This window comes from Haliotis cracherodii, unplaced genomic scaffold (genome assembly GCF_022045235.1).
Source record: "Haliotis cracherodii isolate W230 unplaced genomic scaffold, xgHalCrac1.p SCAF_9, whole genome shotgun sequence".
In the NCBI taxonomy this organism is placed as follows: domain Eukaryota; kingdom Metazoa; phylum Mollusca; class Gastropoda; order Lepetellida; family Haliotidae; genus Haliotis; species Haliotis cracherodii.
The window spans coordinates 49564880-49579038 of record NW_027266343.1 but is presented as its reverse complement, the minus strand read 5'-3'; the positions used below and the strand labels follow the sequence as shown (position 1 = coordinate 49579038).

General features: G+C 41.3%; 1 protein-coding gene across 1 annotated transcript; it reads left to right on the top strand.

Moving 5' to 3' along the window:
• The first annotated feature begins 3946 nt into the window (after positions 1–3946).
• On the top strand, positions 3947–6673 carry LOC139451929 (uncharacterized). The gene is made up of 2 exons (XM_071233212.1): positions 3947–4490; positions 6648–6673. Exons 1-2 carry the CDS (start codon positions 3947–3949, stop codon positions 6671–6673), a joined length of 570 nt encoding a protein of 189 aa, XP_071089313.1.
• The last annotated feature ends 7486 nt before the right edge of the window (positions 6674–14159 follow it).

Sequence of the window (14159 nt, the reverse complement as noted above, 5' to 3'; positions counted from 1 at the left end):
TTTTCCGAGTCAATGGAAGTCATGTGACATAGCACAAGCTAACATCAGCTCAATCAAACAGATGTTATCTATCAATTTTGAATTTGTTCCAATGTCATATTAAAACATGTCAGTAAGATAAATTCAGTGTAGCAGGATCACAGGGGGTATATGGGGCTTTAAAACCCCATGTATCCCTCGTGATACCTTCTACATCTTATAACATGTTCCACTGTCACCAGGACATCTAGAAGTTTACACGGTAAAACAACTTATGTAGGAATCTAAGTTGAGGGCTGTTGCTCGTAGAAAAGTGTTTTTGTCCAAAATTGGGATTTATTTTAGAGTTATTTTTTCCGTAATTTGGGGTGTATTTTAACATTGCATTCAATGCAATAATGTTAAAGCTCTCTTAGGATTGGTGCTGTCATCAGTGAAATACATATCTACCCTACAAAGCCAAAATGTTTACCGGTAATTCCAATTTTGGAATGTTTGCTGACGCTTATTGCAGACTTGGGGGTAAATATCATCCTTGTAGCAGGTCTTGATAACTGCTGTATAACACATTACTCAGGCAAGTGTTGAGCCAGATTTACTTACTTCATATCTTCCCTGAAATGGCCCACCTCAATTTTCCAATTTTTATTCCCCTATTCATATAAGAAAATTGTCCTGGGCCGATTTACCACCATAGCTTCATGAAGAGCCGGATTCTGAGAAAACAATGCACTAAATAGCCATTCATTCAAATAACACTCACAAGTGAGAGAAATGTGCTGAGTCGGTGATAAAAAAGACTGACATCACTTCCGAAATGAGGTTGTGAATGGATCCAGGGTATTATCCTGGAATAAAGATACACCAGATAATGATGTGACTATGTGTTTCTGTCCCTCTGTAGCTGTTGCTGACTGTATTACCATTATTGTGATGTAGGAACACCGTGCATCAGAAAACAGTGACTCCATCCAAATTTTCTTGATGATTTTACATAATACATTCCGTCCAGTATTAAAATGAGTTATTGACAGAGCATTCCAACGTTGTGAGTTTTGTTAATTTATATTTTCCAAACTATATATTCGTTTGAAATATATTGTACGAATGTTAAATTGTTACATGTTACCTTGATGATTTCTATTTGTGTTGAGCAACGACTGCATGTTTGAAATAAAAGAATGTGTGACATCTATCTTTTGTATCTTTACTTAGATATAGAGATTTTGTTTTTACACTTTACTTATATACCATGTAGTAAGCACCATGTACACATAAAAGGGAATAGTCTACCCAATAGATCCAAAGAGTTATTTATCATTATATGATGTACTTAATTACACTCCGTAAAAAACACTCTATTTAGCATTTACTGCTATCACAACCATCTACCATTATCACAATCATCTACCATTATCACAACCATCTACCATTATCACAACCATCTACCATTATCACAACCATCTACCGCTATCACAACCATCTACCGCTATCACAACCATCTACCGTTATCACAACCATCTACCGCTATCACTACCATCTACCGCTATCATAACCATCTACTGCTTTCACAACCATCTACCACTAGCACAACCATCTACCCCTATCACAACCATCTACCGTTATCACAACCATCTACTGCTTTCACAACCAACTACCATTATCACAACCATCTACTGCTTTCACTACCATCTACCCTTATCACAACCGTCTACCGCTATCACTGCCATCTACTGCTATCACAACCATCTACCGCTTTCACAACCATCTACCATTTTCACAACCATCTACTGCTTTCACACCCATCTACTGTTATCACAACCATCTACTGCTTTCACTACTATCTACCGCTACCACAACCATCTACCGCTATCACAAACATCTACTGCTTTCACAACCATCTACCGTTATCAAAACCATCTACCGCTATCACAACCATCTACCGTTATCCCAACCATCTACCACTATCACAACAATCTACTGCTATCACAACCATCTACCGTTATCATAACCATCTACCGTTATCACAACAATCTACTGCTATCACAACCATCTACTGCTATCACAACAATCTACTGCTATCACAACAATCTACCGCTATCATAACCATCTACCGTTATCACAACAATCTACTGCTATCACAACCATCTACCGTTATCACAACAATCTACTGCTATCACAACCATCTACCACTATCACAACAATCTACTGCTATCACAACCATCTACCGTTATCATAACCATCTACCGTTATCACAACAATCTACTGCTATCACAACCATCTACTGCTATCACAACAATCTACTGCTATCACAACCATTTACCACTATCATAACCATCTACCGTTATCACAACCATCTACCGTTATCATAACCATCTACCGTTATCACAACAATCTACTGCTATCACAACCATCTACCACTATCATAACCATCTACCGTTATCACAACCATCTACCGCTATCATAACCATCTACCGTTATCACAACCATCTACTGCTATCACAACAATCTACCGCTATCATAACCATCTACTGCTATCATAACCATCTACCGCTATCACAACCATCTACTGCTTTCACAACCATCTACCGTTATCACAACCATCTACCACTATCACAACCATCTACCGCTATCACAACCATCTACCGCTATCACTACCATCTACTGCTTTCACAACCATCTACAGCTATCACAAACATCTACCGTTATCTTAGATCATGCTATTGGATTATGCCCAAATCAACTGAGGGCAAGGTTGTTGTTTTTTTTATGTAATTGAAAGAACTGTTCTTAAATTTGACCATGTCTGTTAAACCTTCACTCATTCCTGCCAGTTTGTAAAAAGAAATCTATGCTCATTATTGATTTTCAAAGATAAGATGTCTAAGATACCCATCAGCAGTTGTGTATCATATGAATTTTTTTTTTTAAGTATTTAAAGTTTTAAATCAGATTATATTTAAAAAAATAAAACCATGTAGAAATATTCTTTAAGTGCTGACGAAGACCCAGGACAGTTAATTTTTTGGATATTATGTCGCTAACTTACGTAATTTCAATTGAAAATTAAACATATGATACATTCAGCTGAGAAGTATAGTTTCTTCTGCTTCTCAGTTTCTCACACTGGTGTGTCATACCAGTACAAGAAGCATACATGCCATACCAAGATGTAGTGTCCATATTGCCAGCACACAAAGCCTGTGACATGCTCAAATATCTTTCAAATGTTTCTCCCATACATGACACTCATTGATCATGTGCATTACATCCACATTTCACAATGGTGTATCAACCCCGAACAATCACATCCATGTTCGCATAGCATGTGCAGGAGAAGCCGTGGCTTGAACTCATGGGTTCATCTTCCAGCGGCGTTAACTGATTGTTAACTTGCCGAACTGGGCTCATGCTTGATCGTAGCGCCACCAGTGGTCCTTCTATGTCCCTCCTATTGACCAATCAGATTCCATCACTCATATATCTTGCATTTGCTTCAAACAAAAATCGTAACGCCCAGTCAAAACAACTTGATCGATAATCAAGATCTATATTAGGTCTTTGAAAGGCATTTAGAAGTGAGTGAGGGTGGCGATGATGGCTTGTTTTATCTGGGGATGGCGGCAGGAGTTATAGTGGATGTTGTGGTCTGTGTGTGTAGACTTGCGGTACACTAATGTTCTTAGTCCATCATCTGTGGTTCGGAGGGACGACCCCACAGAGCTCCTCAAACATCTCAACGCCCAGCACCAGAGAATCTAGTTCACCATGGAGACCGAAACTAATCGACACCTTCCTTTCCTAGACGTGTCCCTCTAAACAACAGATGATGGACTAAGAACACCAGTGTACCGCAAGCCCCCACACACAGACCAGTACATCCACTACAACTCCTGCCACCATCCCCAGATAAAACAAGCCATCCTCGCCACCCTCACCCGACGTGCCAAATCCATTTGCCACCCTGATGCCCTCAGCAGTGAACTGGACCATCTCAAGGAAACCTTCACCTGCCCAACTAGTCTCCAAAACCATCCGCAAGACCCTCAAGAACTCCGATCCCAGGCCCAAACCAGCTCCATCGCCCATCAGAATCACCATACCCTACCAAGGCCCTGTCACTCATCAGATTGCATGCCTCATCAAGAACAAAGCCAACATAGATGTCACCTTCTTTAGCAGCAAGTCTATTAAGACCCATCTACAAGCAAATGGCAGAGGCACAATCAGCGCGAGTCCCAACCCCATAGGATGTATATACCAGATCCCCTGCAACTGTGGCCACCAGTACATTGGAGAAACCCTTAGACCCCTCAACACAAGACTCGAAGAACATCGGACCTCTGTTAGGAAACTCGACCAGAAATCCGCTATTTCCGAACACATCCTGAAGAACATAAACAATAACATCATGTGGGAAGCCAACAAAGTCCTGTCTACCAACAACAACTGGCGTCAAAGAAAACTACAAGAAGCCATTGACATCAGGAGACACCAGCCAGCCATTAACCGTGACCAGGGAACCTCTCTGCCTTGTGCCGGGGACTTATTGCTTTTATCTTTGACGGGGTATTGCCTAGCTGACTTCAATTTGCCCCTTGCAATGTCCATTATTACACCCATCAGTGCCAATCTTCAGATCCGACCTCCAAACACACAGGTTTCGGAGTCCATACCACACAACCAACTAAACCACACAATCCTTCCGACTCCCAAACAACCAATCAATATTCACGGCAGAACTTATGGGCATGGCCTCAGCCCTCCATAATCAAGAATCCAAAAAACACAAAAAAAATCCTAATACTTACCGACTACCTAAGTGGACTGCAAGCCCTCCAAAACAAAAATACCAAAAACCGACCTAAATTAATAAATCAAATACTTAAAAGCTCCAACGACCTAACTAAGGCAGGCAAACAAATAACCTTTTTGTGGATACCCGCCCACGTAGGAATATACGGTAATGAAAACGCCGATAAGGCAGCCAAACTATCCCTCAAAATCCCAGAAATAAGCTTAAACTTACCCATCTCAAAATCAGAAATTAAAAGCGTAAACAAGCAAAAAATCACCAAAAAATGGCATAACCTATATCTTAACTTAAATAGCCAAATCAAAAAAGTACTCAGCAAACCACTAACCAAACGAAAAATTCTCCATCCATCAAAAAAAATCGACAGAGTAATCACTAAACTCCAAACAGGACACACCAACCTAAATAACCACCTAATTTTTTTTAAAAAAAACACACTACAGGTAACTGCCCACACTGCAAACAACTAGAAACCCCAGAACACGCACTCATCCACTGCACACATTACCTAACACATCGAACCGCATTACAAACCACCCTCAATCTAAACAAGGCTCTCACTCTAGAAGCAATACTAAACCCACAAAATAAACTAGAAAACTTCAAGGCCTTAGGCGTATTCTTAATCAAAACGGAACTAATAAAACTCATCTAAAAACACTATAATCTACCAAATCAAAATCACATAAACAAACAAACATCCACCATACCCAGCTCCCTTAGTTCTACTCCCCAACCCCATCGGCATCTATTCCAAATCTCAAAATTCCCAAATTCTATATAAGCAACCCCTAAAGCCCCCTCTTGGGTTGCACACACCACTTTCGCCCCTTTCGTAAACACATTAAATGGCCTGGCCGGGCCCGTGTGCGAAATACGCATCAGTCGGAAAGCGCACGTTAAATCTCCAAAGTAAGTAAGTAAGTAAGTAAGTAAGTAAGTAAGTAAGTAAGTAAGTAAGTAAGTAAGTAAGTAAGTAAGTAAGTAAGTAAGTAAGTAAGTAAGTAAGTAAGTAAGTAAGTAAGTAAGTAAGTAAGTAAGTAAGTAAGTAAGTAAGTAAGTAAGTAAGTAAGTAAGTAAGTAAGTAAGTAAGTAAGTAAGTAAGTATATCATTCATTCACCTGATGAAGGAGTAAGCATATACTCCGAATCGTTGTGTTCCTCATAATAAAGGAGTTGACATCCATATATTCTCTTCCTTAAGATCTATATTGTAATAAAACGGGTCTTACCCCAAAGAAGTGCATCAAATAACTTAAGCACCTTGATTAAAAACATGAAAAGATTTCGAAAATGTTTGTCGAGGCCGAGTTAGGGTACACATGCTTTTCAAATCTGCGCGTTGAAATCCATGTTGTTTGCGAACCAGATGTCTAGTTCATTACACGATTTTGATAGGACTATGCATAGACTTTTTAGGCCAGCCAAAATGTATCTCAAGAATTCCAGCCCAGTTCGGCAAGAGTGGAAACTGTACTTAACTGTCAGTTAACGCCTATGCCTCGGGAAGATGTCATGGGTTGTAAGGTGGTAAGGCAAACACATTCACTGGCTGACTATGTGCCTACAGTGAAGCAACCTGCTTGTTGTTCATGCCAGCTTGTATATTTATTTTCTCAGTGTTCTAAGGTGCTGCAATGTTATCTACAATTGCGTCCCTTTGCATTTGAAGGATCTGCTGGTGATGGGTTCAAATCCCAGATTTATCCTGATTACGATCTTTGTTCTTTCAGAACCAAACACATGTTCATTAGTTTCACTGATGGGGTAACCCTCCATAACATGCTACCATATTATTAAAGCTAAAATACCTTTCATTAAATATGTTCATGTATATATCTTTATTTGATAGATTACAACGATAATGAATACAAATAAGGATGATTAGTCCATGTCTTTTTGACAGATGAACTTTCTTTTAATGTTGAGGCCATTCACCCACTTGCCACCAAACTGGGGGCTGATGGTGGCAAACTTCACCCCTCCACTGACATCAATGGGGTACGAGGTCATCCAGTAGAACGAGGCAGTTCCAAGGTCTTTGCTGATCTTTTTGCCATTCTCCCACCGCCAGTCCCCGGAGTTGTACCGCACTCCCATGTAGAACCCAAGACCATCATCTACAAGAAGGGAGTGAATTATGGTTCAAGCCATCCAACCCGTGAAGATTCGGGTTAGAACAGATCTTCAGCAATCCATGTGTGTAGGCGACTAACGGGATCAGGTGGTCAGGCTCGCTAACTTGGTTGATGCATGTCATCGTATTCGATTTGTGTAGATGAAACGCATGATATCAATCACTGGATTGTCTGGTCAAGACTCGATTATTTACAGACCGCCGTCATATAGCTGGAAGATTGCTGAGTGCGGCGTTAAACAACAAACAAACAAACAAACAAACAAACAAACACAAAATTGGCATTGGGTCCATATATCAAGCCTGAAATGAAAGCTATGGTACCTGCGTAGTTCTGGATGATATACTGAGTGACGAGGATCTGCTTGTGTACGGAGTTCAGCACCAGAAGATGGTCGCCCTGTTCCATGCACCAGGCAGATGCGGCAGACCATTTTGCAGGCTGTTCGTTGACGAGGATGCACATGTCGGCTAGAGGTAGGTGTATGTGTGGAGCAGGGCAGGGACCGTCTGAACCTGTCACAGATTGAACAGGTTAAGTCCTTATCAAAGGAATGTTCCCAAACCCTCCTAGTCTGTTTAATAGTTCAATCAAAGATCCATCCCATGTGGTATAGGAATTTAAATTTTACCTTACCTGACCCTGTGGCAGTCTAGGAACTGACTCCTGTTATTTTGGAATCTATGACCACCTACCGGAACCTATCTATCTCAGAACTAACTGGAATTTGTTAACATCTACCTAAACTTGTAGTAGTCTCAATACTGGCTCCTGTTGTATTGGAATCTTTGACTACCTACTAGACCCTGTAACAGTCTCAGAACTAACTCGCTCCTGTTGTATTGGAATTTGTTAACGCCTACCTGAACTTGTAGTAGTCTCTGAACTGGCTCCTGTTGTATTTGAATCTATGAACACCTACCAGAACCTGTAGCGGTCTCAGAACTAACTGGAATTTGTTAACATCTACCTAAACTTGTAGTAGTCTCAATACTGGCTCCTGTTGTATTGGAATCTTTGACTACCAACTAGACCCTGTAACAGTCTCAGAACTAACTCGCTCCTGTTGTATTGGAATTTGTTAACGCCTACCTGAACTTGTAGTAGTCTCTGAACTGGCTCCTGTTGTATTTGAATCTATGAACACCTACCAGAACCTGTATCGGTCTCAGAACTAACTGGAATTTGTTAACATCTACCTAAACTTGTAGTAGTCTCAATACTGGCTCCTGTTGTATTGGAATCTTTGACTACCTACTAGACCCTGTAACAGTCTCAGAACTAACTCGCTCCTGTTGTATTGGAATTTGTTATCGCCTACCTGAACTTGTAGTAGTCTCTGAACTGGCTCCTGTTGTACTGGGCGTGGCTCCCAGAAGCTGGTAGTACTCTTCTCCCGGAGAGTCGTTGGATGCTGCCGATGCCGTGATCACCGTGTTGTGGAGCCTGCACACAGATGTCCGTTGGTTGAAGAAATAGGACATGCAGTTGTCCATCTCCAAGCAGTTCCGGCTGCACGTCAGACGGGATATCCCCTCATACCGGCGCACAGCGTCTTGTGTGGCCGCCATGTTGTCCATGTAAAGGAGGCGCTCGGACATACCCTGCCTTAGGCGCACATCTTGTGTGGCCGCCATTTTGACCGAAAAAATACCGCGTGGGCCATTCACACAAAACAGGCACAATAAAAATAATTTCATCTCGTTTTCTTCCTCAATAGTCCAGGATTTTCAGGCCAAGTTTACTATTTCTTTTCTAATAATTCACAGAACTGTCACCCGTACCCCAGTCGGTGTTTGTTGAGTGGGGAGAAACGCAGGTGTGGCAGTTTCTACCTGTAATGTAACAGCGTTGCTGATGTGAGGTCAGGATTAATTAGGAATCTTAATCAGCGTAGAAAAGTACCACTCTATATCGACAACGAACTTGTATGGAATGAATTGACAAAGCACGTCTTTTGTATTACTTCATTACGGTATGGGAGACTATAGTCACCAGTGGTGTAAATCTCCATAGAGCAGCAATGTTGTGCTCGATGTCTACTGGTGGAGAATCATGCTGGCATTCTCTATGAGGTGTCTTTGATTAGATATTGATTTTTTATAGTACACCTCAGAAAACCATGCAGTTAATTCTCAATAATAATGATAATAATGAATTTACAGCAAGAGACTTTAATTACATCTGTGAGTGCGTGGGATGGTATGGTTTTACGCCGTTTTAAAGCAGGCAGGGGGCATCAGAAATAAGCTCCCAACATTGTTTCCATGACGGCTGGCCCAGTCGTCAAGGGCACGGGTGGCCAAATCGTCAAAGGCGCCGCGATTCGCTGTACAGAGTTGCGTCCCTTGGGCACGCCAGAAACCTATGATTGTGGGTTCGAATCTCGGGTCGCCCCGATTATGTTTCTAGGTTTGTTAGCACCCTACCCGTGCTCGTGGGTTTCACCGAAGTGGTAAACGTCTGAGACCTGCATCACTTCGGGCTTTCCTCCCACATTAAGCTGACACGCCGTGATATGACTGGAATACTGTTAAAAGCGGCGTTAAACCCAACTCACTCACTCACCTGCAATGGATATTTTAAACTGTGGATAATAAGCCATTTTGGGACTTTCGGATAAATCACTATGTCAAACCTGTAAAAAGTTGTGGTTTAACCGCTTACGTAAAATGTGTTAAAATACGCTTTTATTACCAGCCAAAGCCAGACGTCATCAAAAACGTATCTAAAACTAATAGTTTCGTTCCCCCAATTTACATATCCTTGTTCAACGTACAAACGTTACATATTATAACACTTTGGGGGTAAACGGGATTCTTGCATATATTGATAGGAGACCGCAAAAGTGTGACACATGTAAAAAACAGCAAGCAGCTGAATTGAACATCACGCCTAACACCTCATTATTTGAAGTTGATAACTTTACATTTAAAGAACGCTTTCAGACGAACAATCGAACTATTTCTAGAGGTTCTATATCACTGAACCCCCAAATGTCTGCCCGTATACAATTACTGGTGTGATCTTTGTGATAATATGAAGTAATAGTATGGTTTCAAGGGGTGAGTGAGTATTGTTTTACGCCGCAATATCACGGTGGGTGACACCAGAAATGGGCTTCACACATTGCACCCACCTCGGGAATCGAACCCGGGTCTTCGGCGTGACGAGCGAACGCATTAACCACTAGGCTACCCCTGGTTTCAAGGAATGTGTACTAATTAACAAGACCATGAACACATCTGCTTGACATTCAAGATTACTTAAAGCTTTCGACCACATTAATCTATTGCTAAAATTCATACCAAGGTAAATTTAACTATTTCAAACGGGATAAACCTCCCCCTCCCCCATTTATAATAACGACTATTTTCGATAGATTCACTGACATTTTCCATTTACATCAGTAATCATGCAAGATATTTAACTTCATTTGTAAGTTGTTGGCAGTATTGCCAAACACAACAAGGTCATCAGCAAATAGAAGTAGAAAAATATGAATAACTTCCGGATGTAACTGAACGCCAAAACGACCCTTCTGTTCAATTTCCCAAACAAATTCGTTTATGAAAACCTGAAACAGACAGGGGACCAATCATACACCCTTGCCTCACACCCATGAAGCAAATCAAATGAGACACTTTCGTCAGAACGAACTCGAGCCTTTACACTACTGTACATGGATTGTAACAGTTTGCCAATTTTAGTACTCAAAACTGAATGGAATTGAATGTTTAGAAAAATCTATAAATGCAACGTAAAATGTACCCCCTTTACATAAAAGAAAACCCTGGATGATAGAATGTAATACAAAAATGTTTTAATAGCTGAGTAACCTTTTTCTTAACCCCGACTGACATTCAGATATTTTGTCAAGTGTTGCGGCCCAATAGTCTTCTGTTTAAAACAGATGTAAAAACTTTACTGAGGATACTCAGGAGGCTTATAACCCTTTAATTATCAGGAACAGAGGCGTCCCCTTTCGTACTGAAAAAGGGATGATTGTCCCAGTAGAACAACATTCTGGGAAAACACCGTTTTGATAAATGATGTGTAATATAATTTCCAAATACAGTATTATAACAGCAGACGAATATTTTAGATATTCACTTAAAATGTCATCAAGACCAGCTGATTTATTATTGTTCAAGGTACTGATGCTGTTAGACTAACATTTAGTCTCTGAAATCTTATATTACACAATATCCTTCTTGACTCTAAAAATATAAAAAATTCCCTATGCTGATTTTTTTTCTGATTTGTGGAATAGAGCTAGCTTGAGCTTGCTAGACTTGCTTTTGTATGCATTTCTAGATTATTATTTTTTCATAAAATAAATATATTCCACGGTCATGGTGCAGGACTATGATGCTGTCAAAACATTCGGCTCTGGTGATTGGGGGATCTAGAATGTCAGTTGCCAGTTCTTGCACATGTCCTTCATCTCATCAAGATCATCCTGGATACCCACCTGTTCAGTGAGTGAGTGAGTTGGGTTTAAAGTGCCGCTTTGAATAGTATTTCAGTTATATCAGCTTAGTGTGGGAGGAAAGCCCAAATGATGCTGGTCTCAGACGTTTTCCACTTTGTTGAAACCCACAAGCACGGGTATGGTATTGACAAACTTTGACACATAATCGTGGCGGACCGGGATTCGAACCCGCGATCATAGGTTCCCGGCATATCCACGGGAAGTAACTCTGCACAGCGAATTGCGGCGCTAAGTTGACTGGACAAACTGCTGAGAATATAGCGACGAGAAAAATTCCTCCTAGTCTTGTATATCAATAGGGTTGGGGCGTTGCGGTCGTCCAGGCACACGCTTTATCATGTCCCAGAAATGTTCAGTCTCCCGCTGCTACATTAGCTAAGTCACTCTTGCACATTACGCATTCTGGTCCTCCTTGATTCTACACAGAGATCTGTATTCATTGCAAACTTTGTTATACTTAATAAGGTAGGAGTTATCTGTAGCTTTCTGAACGCATTTAAATAATGACACCGTTCATGATTTTACAGAGACATTCATCATCATACCGTGTTGATTGTCTATAGTTATCGCTTACACGTTTCTTCAACGTTGTAGCGGCTGATCAGCAACATCAGTTAATGATATATCAGACACGTCTGTAGGAGAACACAATGCTGCATTCTCTAATAGGTCTGTATTCTGTGCGGCTTCTTAAGGGATCTGACTTTCTGCTTCTTCTTAAGAACTTCTATGATCTGGTTAATATTGATTTTGTCAAAAGTTATTTGCTGGCCTTTTCTTAAAGTGTCGTGAGAGAGATTTCCGGAGGTTAACTTTGACAAATATCAATAGACTTCAACCAAATTCCGTTTGAAGATATGTCATGTACCTACTTGTGACCATCCGAGCTTTATTATCAATACCCTCACATGATGCCAAATACATGAGATACACTCTGCAAAAAAAGAAACGCAAATGTAGTAAAATCTTAAACATCTTGCAGTGTTGCCGACATCTATACAAACTAAATACCAAAAATGAATTGGTCATTTCTGCATGGATAGGGATTGACTTGTGTGGAAAGAACAACCACGCGAGAGCCTGGCACCGAAACACATACACGTGCAACATCCTTTGTTGGCCTTTAAAAAGTCGGGCTTTCCATTTGCATGCCGTTACAAATTTACAGCAAGTGAACAGCGAAACATGCCACAGCTTACGGAAGCCCAACGCAAAATCGCCATCGGCTGACTGCAAACAGGTGGTAGCACCAATGACCATTACAAGACTGTGGAACAGTTATCAGACACACGGGACAACGCGTGACCTTTCCAGATCCGTTGACTTACAGGAAAGAACCACCACGGCCACCTCTACAACCACGGCAATACCAGGACTGCGCAGGATATCAGCCAAGACAGTGAAGAACTGTTTACGCGCTGAAGGTATTCGCGCTAGACGACAAGTTCGAGGTGTCATTATGACGGACCTGCATCGTCGGTTCCAACGTCAATTGTGTCAAGGTCACAAAGTATGGCCATAACTGCGATGTAGACAAGTTTGGTTAAGTGACGAGTCACGTTTTATGCTTCGCTGTGCGGGTGGTAGACGTCGTGTTCACAGGCGTCGCTGGGACAATATGCACGAAACTGCATGCAGGAAGTGCACAGATGTGGTGGTGGCAGTGTCATGATATGGTCAGCCATCGCCTACACTGGTAGAACAGACTTGGTGCAAGTTCTGGGCAATTTAACGGCACAACGTAACACGGATGAAATTCTTTGGCCACACGTTCTGTCCATTACGCAACAAGGGAAGGTCATTTTCCAACAAGACAACGCCCGACCTCACACGGCAACACTGACAACGTCCTTTTTTAGGAATCACAACATCCAGGTCCTGCCATGGCCCTCCAGGTCTCCAGATTTAAACCGCATCGAACATTTATGGGATGCACTGAATCAACGAGTGCGAGCATGTCAGCAACAACTACAGAACCGGATGAGCACTGCAGGCAGAGGGGTGATTATTCCTCAGGCCACAAAATCGGGATCTGATTGTTTCAATGGGACGACGATGCCAGTCGGTTTGGACTCGAATTGTGGCCATACAAGATATTGAGGACAGATGACCATCACCTTCAAAATCTACTGTTCCATGTGTGCCATATGGAACCTGGGTCACTGACAATGATGTGTGACAATTTTGAACAATTAGTTATTGTGATATATAAAATATACATCTAAAATCACTTTTTCGTTACATGTTTTTGCTGAGTGTACATACGTCAAGGCTCAGAGCATTCACTTTACCACCCCTTGTGAAACAAACAGACAATCTTCTCAAGCAGTTGACAACAAGAATACCCCCTCAAGTACTGTTGACAACAAGCATACTCCCTCAAGCACTGTTGACAAGCATATTCTCTCAAGGACTGCTGACAACAAGCATACTCCCTCAAGTACTGTTGACAACAAGCATACTCTTTCAAGGACTGTTTGCAACAAGCATATTCTCTCAAGGACTGTTTGCAACAAGCATACTCTCTCCCTAAGAACTATTTGCCAAAAGCATAATGTCTCAAGTACTGCCTGCGACAAGCATACTCTCCCAAGGTTTCTGTTAGTGACAAGCATACTCTCTCTCTCAAGGACTGTTAACAAGCATACTCTCTTCTCAAGGACTGTTTGCAACAAGCCTACTCTCTCAAGAACTGTTGACAACAAGCATACTCTCCCAAGTACTGTTTGCG